Source organism: Oncorhynchus mykiss, chromosome 3 (genome assembly GCF_057628025.1).
Source record: "Oncorhynchus mykiss isolate SJ-2025 chromosome 3, ASM5762802v1, whole genome shotgun sequence".
In the NCBI taxonomy this organism is placed as follows: Eukaryota; Metazoa; Chordata; class Actinopteri; order Salmoniformes; family Salmonidae; genus Oncorhynchus; species Oncorhynchus mykiss.
In genome coordinates, this window is record NC_143024.1 from 74,299,767 (window position 1) to 74,312,005 (window position 12,239).

General features: G+C 43.4%; 1 protein-coding gene across 8 annotated transcripts in view; it reads right to left on the minus strand.

Annotated features, from left to right (window-relative positions):
- The window catches only part of LOC110520347 (leucine-rich repeat and calponin homology domain-containing protein 1), a 104,577-nt gene that overhangs the window by 32,426 nt on the left and 59,912 nt on the right, over positions 1-12,239 (minus strand). For all 8 annotated transcript variants that reach the window (XM_090230130.1, XM_021597606.3, XM_090230129.1 and 5 more), the window contains exons 5-8: positions 3,632-3,768; positions 2,947-3,077; positions 1,972-2,059; positions 1,234-1,339 (exon numbers count right to left, since the gene is read on the minus strand). In XM_090230130.1, the coding sequence (XP_090086256.1) occupies positions 1,234-1,339; positions 1,972-2,059; positions 2,947-3,077; positions 3,632-3,768 (462 nt within the window). The remainder of the gene's footprint in view (positions 1-1,233; positions 1,340-1,971; positions 2,060-2,946; positions 3,078-3,631; positions 3,769-12,239) is intronic.

Here is a 12,239-nt window from a genome sequence, read left to right on the forward strand (position 1 = left end):
CTCCCTCAGCCTATTGAGGACAGTCTGAGCATTGATGGAGGGATTGTGCGTTCCTGGTGTAACTCGGGTAGTTGTTGTTGCCATCCTGTACCTGTCCAACAGGTGTGATGTTTGGGTGTACAGATCCTGTGCAGGTGTTGTTACACGTGGTCTGCTGTCCGTCCTGTCTCCCTGTAGCACTGTCTTAGGCGTCTCACAGTACAGACATTGCAATTTATTTCCCTGACCACATCTGCAGTCCTCATGCCTCCTTGCAGCATGCCTAAGGCACGTTCACGCAGATGAGCACGGACCCTGGGCATCTTTCTTTTTGTGTTTTTCAGTCAGTGGAAAGGCCTCATTCGTGTCCTACGTTTTCATAACTGTGACCTCAATTGCCTACCGCCTGTAAGCTGTTAGTACCTTAACGACCGTTCCACAGGTGCATGTTCATTAATTGTTTATGGTTCTTTGAACAAGCATGGGAAACAGTGTTTAAACCCCGAAGATCTGTGAAGTTATTTGGATTTGAACTAATTATCTTTGAAAGACAGGGTCCTGAAAAAGGGACATTTCTTTTTTTGCTGAGTTTACATGTCACACATACACTTCATTAGTACTGTTACACTCTCACACCACCTTCACTTTCAACACCATTCCCACCCAGTCTGAGGACCGCCAGCCTATCAGTGACCCCTCCCAGACTACTCCCTGTGTGTGCCGACATAGCCTTCCTGGTGTATATCTTTACTTCCTGTCCCCACCTCTCACACACACACACACACACACACACACACACACACAGAGAGAGAGAAAGCGTTTAGCCAGGGTCAACACTGCCCCAGAGCTCCCTCCGTCTTTCTCAAAAACAACAATCTGGGAAAAACTCCCACTGAGCCACATAGACACCATGAAGGCTCCGGAAACATCTCTTTTATCCCATGTCCTCTCTTTAGAGCAACGGAAATTGACAATGTTTCTATTCTGTTTCCTCTTGTGGCAGATAGGGGCGTAACATAAACCAGAGGCCTCTCTACAGTGTCTATCTGGGCAGTGTTACTGTGTTATCCTAATCTGAGGATGTAACAAACAGCCCTGCTGGCTGTTCTCTTCTCCCATTCAGGAGGGCTGGTATCGGGGATGGGTGGCTACTCATTGACAGGGTCGGTGGGTGGAGTGGGGTGGAGATATCCTTACTGAGAGTGTCAGAGACGTGTGGCGTTGTAGGTGTGTGTGTGTGTGTATGTGTGTTACCTGTGAGAGCGCTGATGTGTTCGCTGGAGTCGTCTTTGCTTAGCCCCTCCTCCTCTGTGATGTGGGACATGGGGACATTGAGACTCAAGCTGTCCTCGTCTGAGGGCTGAAACAACCACACAGCTCAGTTACCAAAAACATTAGCAAACATTTCTGTTACCAACAGAAATCTAAGCACTTCAGCTGGTACAACTGGTACAGTATTTCAGTCAGAATCAGCCAAATGTTTCAGCTGCCAAAAAACAACCAGATATTCTGTCAAATGCATCATTCCAGAGAACTGTCGTATCATACCTGACAATATCTTCTTCACTACTTCAATCTGATCAGCACAAACTACACTGATTTCATGGATGAATGTGTACCAGTAGAAAAGTAAGAGAGAACAAAAAGAAAAAAAAAGAAACTCCCCAAAAAAGAAAGGGAAGAAGACAAAGAAAAGAAAGACAGAAAGATAGCCTGCTACCCTCAGGCGGTGGCTATGTGCTCAGCCGGCACAGTACAGCCTAGAACAGCTCTGAAGAAATGGTGACAATTCAACATCACTAGGTAGATGTGCTATTTCTTGCATAATATTATTATATACATTTCTAAACTTTCTGAAGTCATGGTGCAGAAAATGAAGGGAACGTTCAATGGCAATGTATAATGTCGGACACCTACGGTGTAATCAATGCAAATGTTACACACAAATGCATGTGGGTGTGCGCACACAACAAACACAAACACTCATTCTACCTCGGTGGCAGACAGTCTCTTGTCCCCGTTGTCACTGCCAACTCCTGAGTCCGTGTCCTGTTTCTTATTCTGGTCAATGTCCTCCGTGCTGAGAGGAGAGGGGTGAGAGGATTATGGGACGGCCAGGGTCAGGAGGTAAAGACGCACACGGAGGAGGAAAGAGGAGAGAAACTGACAGAGCAGAGTCTAATCGCTCCGATCACAGTGGAGAAGCACGGCTCTGTCACACTCTCTTTCTCTCGCTCCGTCTCTCACACACATGGAAGCTAGGTTTAAGGGAAGTTATCCACGGAACAGTCTCCAGACAACTGAACCGAGATTCTCTCTCTCGCTCTCTCACACACACCTTTTCGTTTCTAGGCCACCTACATTTGCATCCCAAGGGAGCATGTTCACTGATCAGAGTGAAGCATATAGCATTCTGTCCTTATCTTCATTCACATAAACACGTTAGATCCAATTCTGGCCTCACACCGACTTAATCATTATTACCATTCAATATATAAACTTTATGAGAATCCATGTGAATACAGTTCTAATAAAGCATTGGGCCAGGGTGTTGGATCCTTCTACTATGGCTCTATGGCTGAATTATAAATAGCTCTGCTGTTCTTTTCCTCCACTGCCAGGAGTGTGTGTGTGTGAGTGGGATGTGAGTGTGAGTGTCTAAGCTCTCCAGGACAAAAGGAACATTTGTCCTGCCCACGCTTTGCAGTGGGGAGGGTTATAGGGGTGGGGGTGGACATTACAGGGCACATTACAGAACATAACATCCTCCCTCCCTGTAAAACACTTCACTCTCATACACACTGTGAGAGGAAGGCTCAGCAGCAGCACTATAACAACAGGTAGAAATGGAGTGGTAAATAAATCAGAGGTTGCCAATACTGGCCCTAGAGAGCCAAAGTGTGTGCAGACTTTTGTACCAGCCCAGTACTAACAGTTGCCTCCACTAGGGTTGCCATAGCAACTCACCTGCCAGTGGTGGGGCGTGATAGGCTGAGGCGCTCCATGACAGGCAGGTAGAGAGAGTCAGGCATCTTGTCACTCCGACACGCCTCGATGCTCAGGTACTTAAATACGTGAACTTTTCCCTTTATGCAGATCTAGAAAACAGATGATGATAGAAAAGTAGAAGGTACACAAATAATTCCACTATATGGAAAGCTAAAACAAAATAAACAGTGACATGGTCAATAGAATGCTCCATGATGAATGCTACTACATTCCATTGCAGCGTATGTCATGCCAAGCTGTGGAGAAAGCTGTGGAGAAAGCTGTGGAGAAAGCTGTGGAGAAAGCTGTGGAGAAAGCTGTGGAGAAAGCTGTGGAGAAAGCTGTGGAGAAAGCTGTGGAGAAAGCTGTGGAGAAGCTGTGGTGAGAGAAAGCTGTGGAGAAAGCAATAGCCCCATGCAGACCCAGACTAGGGACGGACATTTGAAATATTTTCACTATTCAAATAATATGACATTTTTTCAGATATCCGGATATTTGAAATGCATTGCGTTTTTTGTTAACATTATGTGCTCAGACAAAGCCTTTTCATTGTTAAAATATGGCTACATATTTGTACTTATGAATAGGCCTACTTGCAAGTAATCGAATACTAACGTCTGTTCGGATATTTGATTATCTGTGCCCATCCCTAACCCAGACTGACCTGTGCAGGTGGGCTCTGTAGGGGGTTGTTCTCCAGCTGTAGTGACTGGAGCTGGGACATTTTCCTGTAGCATACTGGGATGGTGGACACCTTGTTACAGGAGAAATCAAACTTCACCAGGGGAAGCTCCGCCAAGTCTGAGGGCGAACACACAATTCCTAGAGTTAGAGGAATAATTGTGTGTGTGTGTGTGTGTGTGTGTGTGTCTCAACAGCTCTGGGACTCCAGTGGTCTCCTGAGGGTCATCGTTGCCAGGGGGCGACATGGAGCTCCATCCACCTATCAGGTGAGAGCTTACAGCCCTGTCTGTCATCCTGAGGAAGAGGGAATGTCCACAAGAACAACATCTACATAACCCACATCAACAACTCAGTATAAACACCCAGACAACCTCTGAGCAACATCCACAGAATCCAGAGTGTGTGGGTTGACAAGGTCATGACTAGGATCATCAGACATAACTTTCCCCTCTAGAAACCCCCACAGCACAGCAGGAGCAGTTATGATACTTCAAGGGTCCCTCAATGCCTAAGTTCCACTAACATGGACCATGCCAAAATGTAAAAATAAACTGGAGGAACGCATCTTAGGCACTAACCTCGGCACAAACCACTATGGCCCTGTCCATGTGGGAGGAGAGACATGGCTAGGGAACAGAAGAAAACCACAGACAGAGAGGCTGACTATCACAACATTGGAAAATACTGATCAAATAAATAGCAGCTATTAGGCTGGGTGTTACTGGTGTAACGTTGTCGTATCATATGTATTTAAATGAGCAACATTGGATAAAGTAGTCCTGGAATCAGACAGAGAGAAGACAGACAGTGAAAGATCAATGACAGAGAGAGAAATATGGTAAATATATTAACAGCCCAGCCAGCACATTTGGTTCCTTGGAAGTTGTGGAAACATACGTTTTTGGTTTCGTTTTGGTTCTGGGAACAAAGCTAAGAACGAAAGCGAAAATTTCACCTGCAAATATTTAGGTTGAAGGCAGGTTCTGAGAACGTTTTAATGTGGTTCCCTAACATTTTCCTGGGAGGTTTTATTAATGTTCTGAGAACAGTAATTATAGGTTATTGGAAGGTAATTAAATAACACTGAGAAAATGTTTCAATAAGACTTTTTATAACACCGTTAGCTTAGTTTGGGTTAAATGTTTTGAACTCCAAGCACAGAAATTCTGAGAAAATGACTCTAAATAGAACAATGAGGAAACCTGTAAAAAGCAAAAGTACTGAAATTCCCACAGAAGAACGTTGTTTCTTAAAGTTCTCTGAACATTCTGAGAACATGACTTTAAATAGAACCATGAGGAAACCTTATGCTGAAGTACAGAAATTCTCAGCTAAGAAACATATGGTTCTCAGAACGTTATGAGCTAGCTGAGTATCCTGCAACATTCCCATAAGTTTGTGGGAGGGTTGTATGCAAAATAATCACAGGACAAGCAAGCTCTCAAAACTCTAACAAAACACATGCTTCTCAGAACGTTACATGCTAGCTAGGAGAGAAAGAGTAACAGACAGAGCTAGCGAGTCTCAGAGTTTCTGTGCCAGCAACACAATCCTCAAAAGGTCGAAATTCAAGCGAAACAATGACAACTATATCTCTCTGACAACCTTTTATAATTAAGATCGCTGAGATGAAAGATAAATATTGGCTTGGAGGACATGAGGGTGAGCTCAAAATATAATTTTTTTAACCAACCAGTATTCTACTTTTCTTAATTAGCTGAAATGAGAACGTCCGTCACATCCTCTTCCCTCAAGGTCACCCCTTAAAATAACTTATGAGGGACTTCTACTATCATTCAGTCTAAAAAGGGAGACATCTCATTCTGAATAGTACAGTAAATCAATTCCATTTCCCAAGCTTTCAAGAACTTTACCAACATTTTCTACAACAGGATTTCAACCTCCAGACAATATTTTCAGAATCTATATCACCTACTGCATTTCCTATTCCCAAAATTGGGTACACACAATGCCCCTCAGGGGTACCCCAAATAAAAATGTGATTCACATTCTTTTACATTTGTGGCTTTTTCAAGAATCTCAAATATAAAATACATTTTGATTTGTTTAACAGTTTTTTGGTTACTACATGATTCCATGTCTTAACTATTATTTTACAATGTAGAAAATAGTGAAAAATAAAGAAAAACCCTTGAATGAGTAGGTGTTTTGACCGGTAGCGTATGTGAGAGTGGATTCTCGACCCTCACTCTAGTATGAAAACGAAACACAGGCACAGACTGTGTGTGGGAAATTACTTAAGACTGAGACTCTCTCCAACATAACCCAACATTGCAGAGTTATATGCATCCTTTCAAGCAAACCCTTCTCATTAACCAGTAATTCACAATTTTGATGAACAAATAAGGTTTTAATAAATATTTTTTCATTTACCCGCCAAATTTTGTGTTTCCAATTGGTAGTTACAGTCTTGTCTCATCGCTGCAACTTCCGTACGAACTCGGGAGAGGCGAAGATCGAGAGCCATGCGTTATCCGAAACCCAACCCAACCAAGCCACACTGCTTCTTGAGACAATGCCCACTTAACCCGGAAGCCAGCCGCACCAACGTGTCAGAGGAAACACTGTATACCTGGCGACAGTGTCAGCCTGCACTGCGCCCGGCCCACCACAGGAGTCACCAATGCGCGATGGGACAAGGACATCCCTGCCGGCCAAACCCTCCCCTAATCCGGACGACGCTGGGCCATGGGTGCGCCACCCCATGGGTCTCCCGGTCGCGGCCAGCTGCGACAGAGCCTGGACTCGAACCCAGAATCTCTAGCGGCACAGCTAGCACTGCCTTAGACCACTGCACGACTCGGGAGGCCCGAAATAAGGTTTTATATGTAAGATGGCTAAATAAAGAGCAAAATAATTGATTATTATTATGTGCCCTGGTCCTATAAGAGCTCTGTCACTTCCCACGAGCCCGTTGTGACAAAAACTTACTCGTTCTTATGTTTAATAAATGTATCGTACAGTGTGTATGTGTGTGTGGCAGGCTTAGAATGATGGCAAAAAACAACATTTGAGAGTGCGCTGACCCTGGTGTTAGAGGTAGAGGTTGAATGAAGGGGTACGGGACAATAAAAAGTTTGGCAACCACTGACCTACTGAATCAGTAACCATAGCAATTTCCAAAAACTAACAAAGAAACAAAGAAACACTTCAGTAAACCTCTAAGGCAAGATGACTAAAATACTTCAGTGCCTTGGTGGTCCAGTAAGGGGGTCTCAACAAAAAGACATTTGAGGAGGGACGCCCCGAAAGTTCAACGACCATTCATCTAAAAACCCGATTTCCCAACATCCCCTCCTCCCCAGGGCTCTCGTCCGATCCACTAGCTCCTCTCCTGTCCTCCACTAACAGAGTCGAGCCTCCTGGCCAGATTAAGGCTCATCAATCAAACCCAGAGAGGATGGAGCATCTGCAGCGGGATCATAAAGCACTTTCTGTAAATCTGCAAGAGACATGCACACGAGGAAAATATGTAGTAAGACTGGTCGGAAAAATACTCTCGTCCATCATTCAGACAACGAGAGACTCTGACAGATGGTGGGTGGCGTCTCTGGGACAGAGAGCTGTCCTGTCACAGACGTCTTTTACTCTACTCAAACCACAAAGACCACTGCTAAAATACCCCTAGGCCCTAAGACATACCAGGAGACTGGATCATAGACATCATATATCTGTCTGAGACATACACTGAACAAAAATATAAAAAAGGCAACATGTAAAAGTGTTGGTCCCATGATTAATGAGTTGAAATAAAACATTCCCGAAATGTTCCATATGCACAAAAACCTTATTGCTCTCAAATTTTGCGCAGACATTTGTTTACATCCCTCTTAGTGAGCTTTTCTCCATTGCCAAGATAATCCATCCATCTGACAGGTGTGGCATATCAAGATGCTCATTAAACAGCACGATCATTACACAGGCTGCGTACAATAAAAGGTCACTCTAAAACAGGGGTGGGCAATTCCAGTCCTCGAGGGCCTGATTGATGTCACAGTTTTTCCCCAGCCTCAGCTAACACACCTGACTAGAATAAACACCTAATCATGATCTTCAGTTTAGAATGCAATTTGATTAAATCAGCTGTGTTTGCTAGGGATGGAGAAAAAGTGTGTGACACCAATCAGGCCCTCGAGGACTGGAGTTGCCCCCCCATGCTCTAAAATGTTCAGTTGTCACAGAACACAATGCCACAGACATTCCAAGTTGAGGGAGTGTGCAATTGGCATGCTAACTGCAGGAATGTCCACCAGATCTGTTGCCAGAGAATTTAATGTTAATTTCTCTACCATAAACTGCCTCCAATGTCATTTTAGAGAATTTGGCAGTACGTCCAACCTGTCGCAGCAGACCATGTGTAACCATGCCAGCCCAGGACCTTCAAATCCGGCTTCTTCACCTGCGGGATCGTCTGAGACAAGCCACCTGGACAGCTGATGAAACGATGGGTTTGCACAACAGAATAATTTCTGAACAAACTGTCAGAGTCTCAGGGAAGCTCATCTGTGTGCTCGTCGTCCTTACCAGGGTCTTTACCTACTGCAGTTTGGCGTCATAACTGACTTCAGTGGGCAAATGCTCACCTTCGATGGCCACTGACACGCTGGAGAAGTGTGCTCTTCATAGATGAATCCCTGTTTCAACTGTACCGGACAGTTTGGGCGTTGTGTGGGCGAACAGTTTGCTGGTGTCATCGTTGTGACCAGAGTGCCCTACGGTGGTGGTGGGGTTATGGTATGGGTAGGCATAAGCTACAGACAACAAACACAATTACATTTTATCAGTGGCAATTTGAAAGCACAAAGATACAGTGACAAGATCCTGAAGCTCATTGTTGTGCCATTCATCCGCCACCATCATGTTTCAGCATGATAATGCACGGCCCCTTTACACAATCTGTACACAATTCCTGGAAGTTGAAAATGTCCCAGTTCTTCCATGGCCTGCATACTCACCAGACATGTCACCCATTGAGCATGTTTGGGATGCTCTGGATTGATGTGTATGACAGCGTGTTCCAGTTCCCGCCAATATCCACCAACTTTGCACAGCCATTGAAGAGGAGTGGGACAACATTCCACAGGCCACAATTAACAGCCTGATCAACTCTATGAGAAGGAGATGTGTCGCGCTGCATGAGGCAAATGGTGGTCACACCAGATACTGACTGATTTTATGATCCACGCCTCTACTTTTTTTTAAAAAGGTATCTGTGACCAACAGAGGCATATCTGTATTCCAAGTCATGTGAAATCCACAATTTAGGGCCTAATCGAATTATCTGAATTGACTGATCTCCTTATATGAACTGTAACTCAGTAAAATCTTTGAAATTGTTGCATTTTGTGTTTATAATTTTGTTCAGTGGGTCTGTGATTTGGCTGGGCTCAGATATCAGTTACTTGGATTATAGTTCAGAATATATAAACACATTCAGCAGGGCTGTGACCAATGTTCCCTCAAACCTTTTGGGGCACTGAGAAAATGTTTGGTCTTGTGAGCAGAAACTTGGTCATTGTGAGAATTTTGCTTACAGTGAAACACTGAGGCTGTATCCTTAGTTTTAGATAGTAGCCGATAGGCTATTGTGGCAATTTGAGTATAACGTAGTTCTACCAACAAAACAAAACGGAGCAAATCCCATAACATTATTACATGTAAATAGCTTTTGATTTCTATGATTATAGTCTACAGTAGCCTATACAGGCCTACATTGCATGAGACTTTTAAACACGTTTTTACATTATGAATTGCTTCACATTAATTCATGATGTTTTACTTGGTCTGTGACACCATAGGCCAAATATGTTTTAGGTTATGTTCATTTGTATTGTGTTGTAGGATGCAAAAAAACACTTACAATGAATTATCATTACCATACAGAGAATTAGACAATGTAGCCTACCCCTCTGCCGATTGGCTTATTTGCACAGTCAAGCCCGTCTAAAAATACAACACTGCCCCTTTATGACATAAGCTTTTTACCTGACCGGCTTTTCAAAGACAACTTGAAATGTAGCCTACACGTTTTGTGCTCTTGTAGGAAGCAGTAACACCCCATTGCTGAACTATACTTATCTATAACTGGGCTAATAACTCGCCAACTAGCAAAGAATATCAACAAATGTGCACACGTGCGGATCAAATCTGAAAAACCCATTCCCTCCCGGGTGATTGAAAGACTGATCGTGGGCTACCCAGCCAATAGAATTCTACTCCTACAAGAAAATCAAAGACTCAATCTTGCAAAGTTAGATTTGTTTTTGGTTTGTTGCATTGAAAAGTTGCTGATATAATGTTGAGTCGATCACAGAAAAAACGTTGACCTATATTTTTTATTTTACCTTTATTTAAGTCAGTTAAGAACAAATTCTTATTTTCAATAACGGTCTATGAACAGTGGGTTAACTGGCTGTTCAGGGGCAGAACGACCATTATTCTTCCTCCACCAAACTTTACAGTCAACACTATGCATTGGGGCAGGTAGCTTTCTCCTGGCATCCACCAAACCCACATTCATCCGTTGGACTGCCATATGGTGAAGCGTGATTCATCACTCCAGAGAATGCGTTTCCACTGCTCCAGAGTCCGATGGCGGCGAGCTTAACACCAATCCAGCCGACTCTTGGCATCAGCCCCTTTAATGAAGCTCCCGACTAACAGTTTTTGTGCTGACGTTGCTTCCAGAGGCAGTTCGGAACTTGCAAACTTGCTCCAGAGCGCTCACAACCTCAGACTGGGGCGAAAGGTTCACCTTCCAACAGCACAACGACCCTAAGTACACAGCCAAGACAAAGCAGGAGTGGCTTCGGAACAAGTCTCTGAATGTCCTTGAGTGGCCCAGCCAGAGCCCGGACTTGAATCCGATTGAACATCTCTGGAGAGACCTGAAAATAGGTGTCCAGTGACGCTCCACATCCAACCTGACCGAACTTGAGAGGATCTGCAGAGAAGAATGGAAGAAACTCCCCAAATACAGGTGTGCCAAGCTTGTAGCATCATACACAAGAAGACTCAATGCTGTAATCACTGTCAAAGGTGCTTCAACAAACTACTGAGTAAAATGTCTGAATATTTTATGCAAATGAGATATTTCTGTTTGAAAAAATATTATATATATAAAAAAAAAATCTAAAACCTGTTTTTTCTTTGTCATTATGGGGTATTGTGTGTAGATTGATGGAAAAAAAACAATTTAATCAATTTTAGAACAAAGCTGTAATGTAACAAAATGTAGAAAATGTCAAGGGGTCTGAATAGTCTCCAAAGGCACTGTACAATGTCATTCTAGGCGATTCTGTGCTTCCAACATTGTGGCAACAGTTTGGGGAAGGCCCTTTCCTGTTCCAGCATGACAATGCCCCCATGCACAAAGCGAGGTCCATACAGAAATGGTTTGTCAAGATCAGTATGGAAGAACTTGACTGGCCTGCACAGAGCCCTGACCTCAATCCCATCGAACATCTTTGGGATTGTTTGGGCTGTTATAGCAGCAAAGGGGGGACCATCTCCGTATTAAATGTCCATGATTTTGAAATTTGACAAGCAGGTGTCGACATACTTTTGGTCATGTAGTGCAACTACACCTGCATAGGCTATAGCCTACTTTATTTAATTGAGACCAACACACATGATCTCTAAATGTACTGAACTTGGAGCAGCAAGAATGATGACAGCTACAACTGCGACTTTTGCATATAGGATTTAGTCTACCTTTTTTAGGAGGCCGATTTGCCAGCAGAGACAAATACATGAGTAGCTACTATCTTGTTAGTGGCTACTATCAATACTTACTGAAAATGAAAAGGCACAATGCTCGCTCACCATAGCAGCCTAACCTATGAGCGCGTTGTCTTGTCTTTTTAAATTATTACATTTTTTATTTATTTATTTTTTACCCCTTTTTCTCCCCAATTTCGTGGTATCCAATTGTTAGTAGCTACTATCTTGTCTCATCGCCCAACTAGGAGAGGAGAGGTGAGCTACTGAAGTTGAAGCAGCAAATTGTGTGTGTGAATAATGCTGTATGTGTTTTAATAAAATAGGTAGACTCAGGCTGACGCATACAAAGCAGAATAATTACTGTTGCCAAATAATCTGCGGGACAACAAAAATATTTTAATCGCAAAGTCATCTGTCTGACTGCCTGCTCCCGCCACCCGCAGCATGAAAAATGCAGATAGCGCCACAATGATCTCTGTCGGGACACGCAGGTCCCACGGGATGCCCTAACTGTAACCTCCAATTCCAAGACCATAAATCCCGTGGCGGTTCGCAACTCAAAACTACCTCTAGAGTGGGTGTGTCCAAACATTTGACTGGTAATGTATATGTCCACACACACATCTTTTAACAATATATTTTCCTTTATTATTATTATTTTCTGCTAACCCTACCACCCCTCCCCTAATTGAAGTAAACTAATGAACAACACTTAGGCTTCTACTTCCAGCTTATACACACTATATACATTTTAAGGACACAATCTATTTTACAATTGTTATATTTTGTTTGTTTTTTGTCTTGTCCTTCCTCTACCCTCAACATCTCCCATCTATTTCCAATCT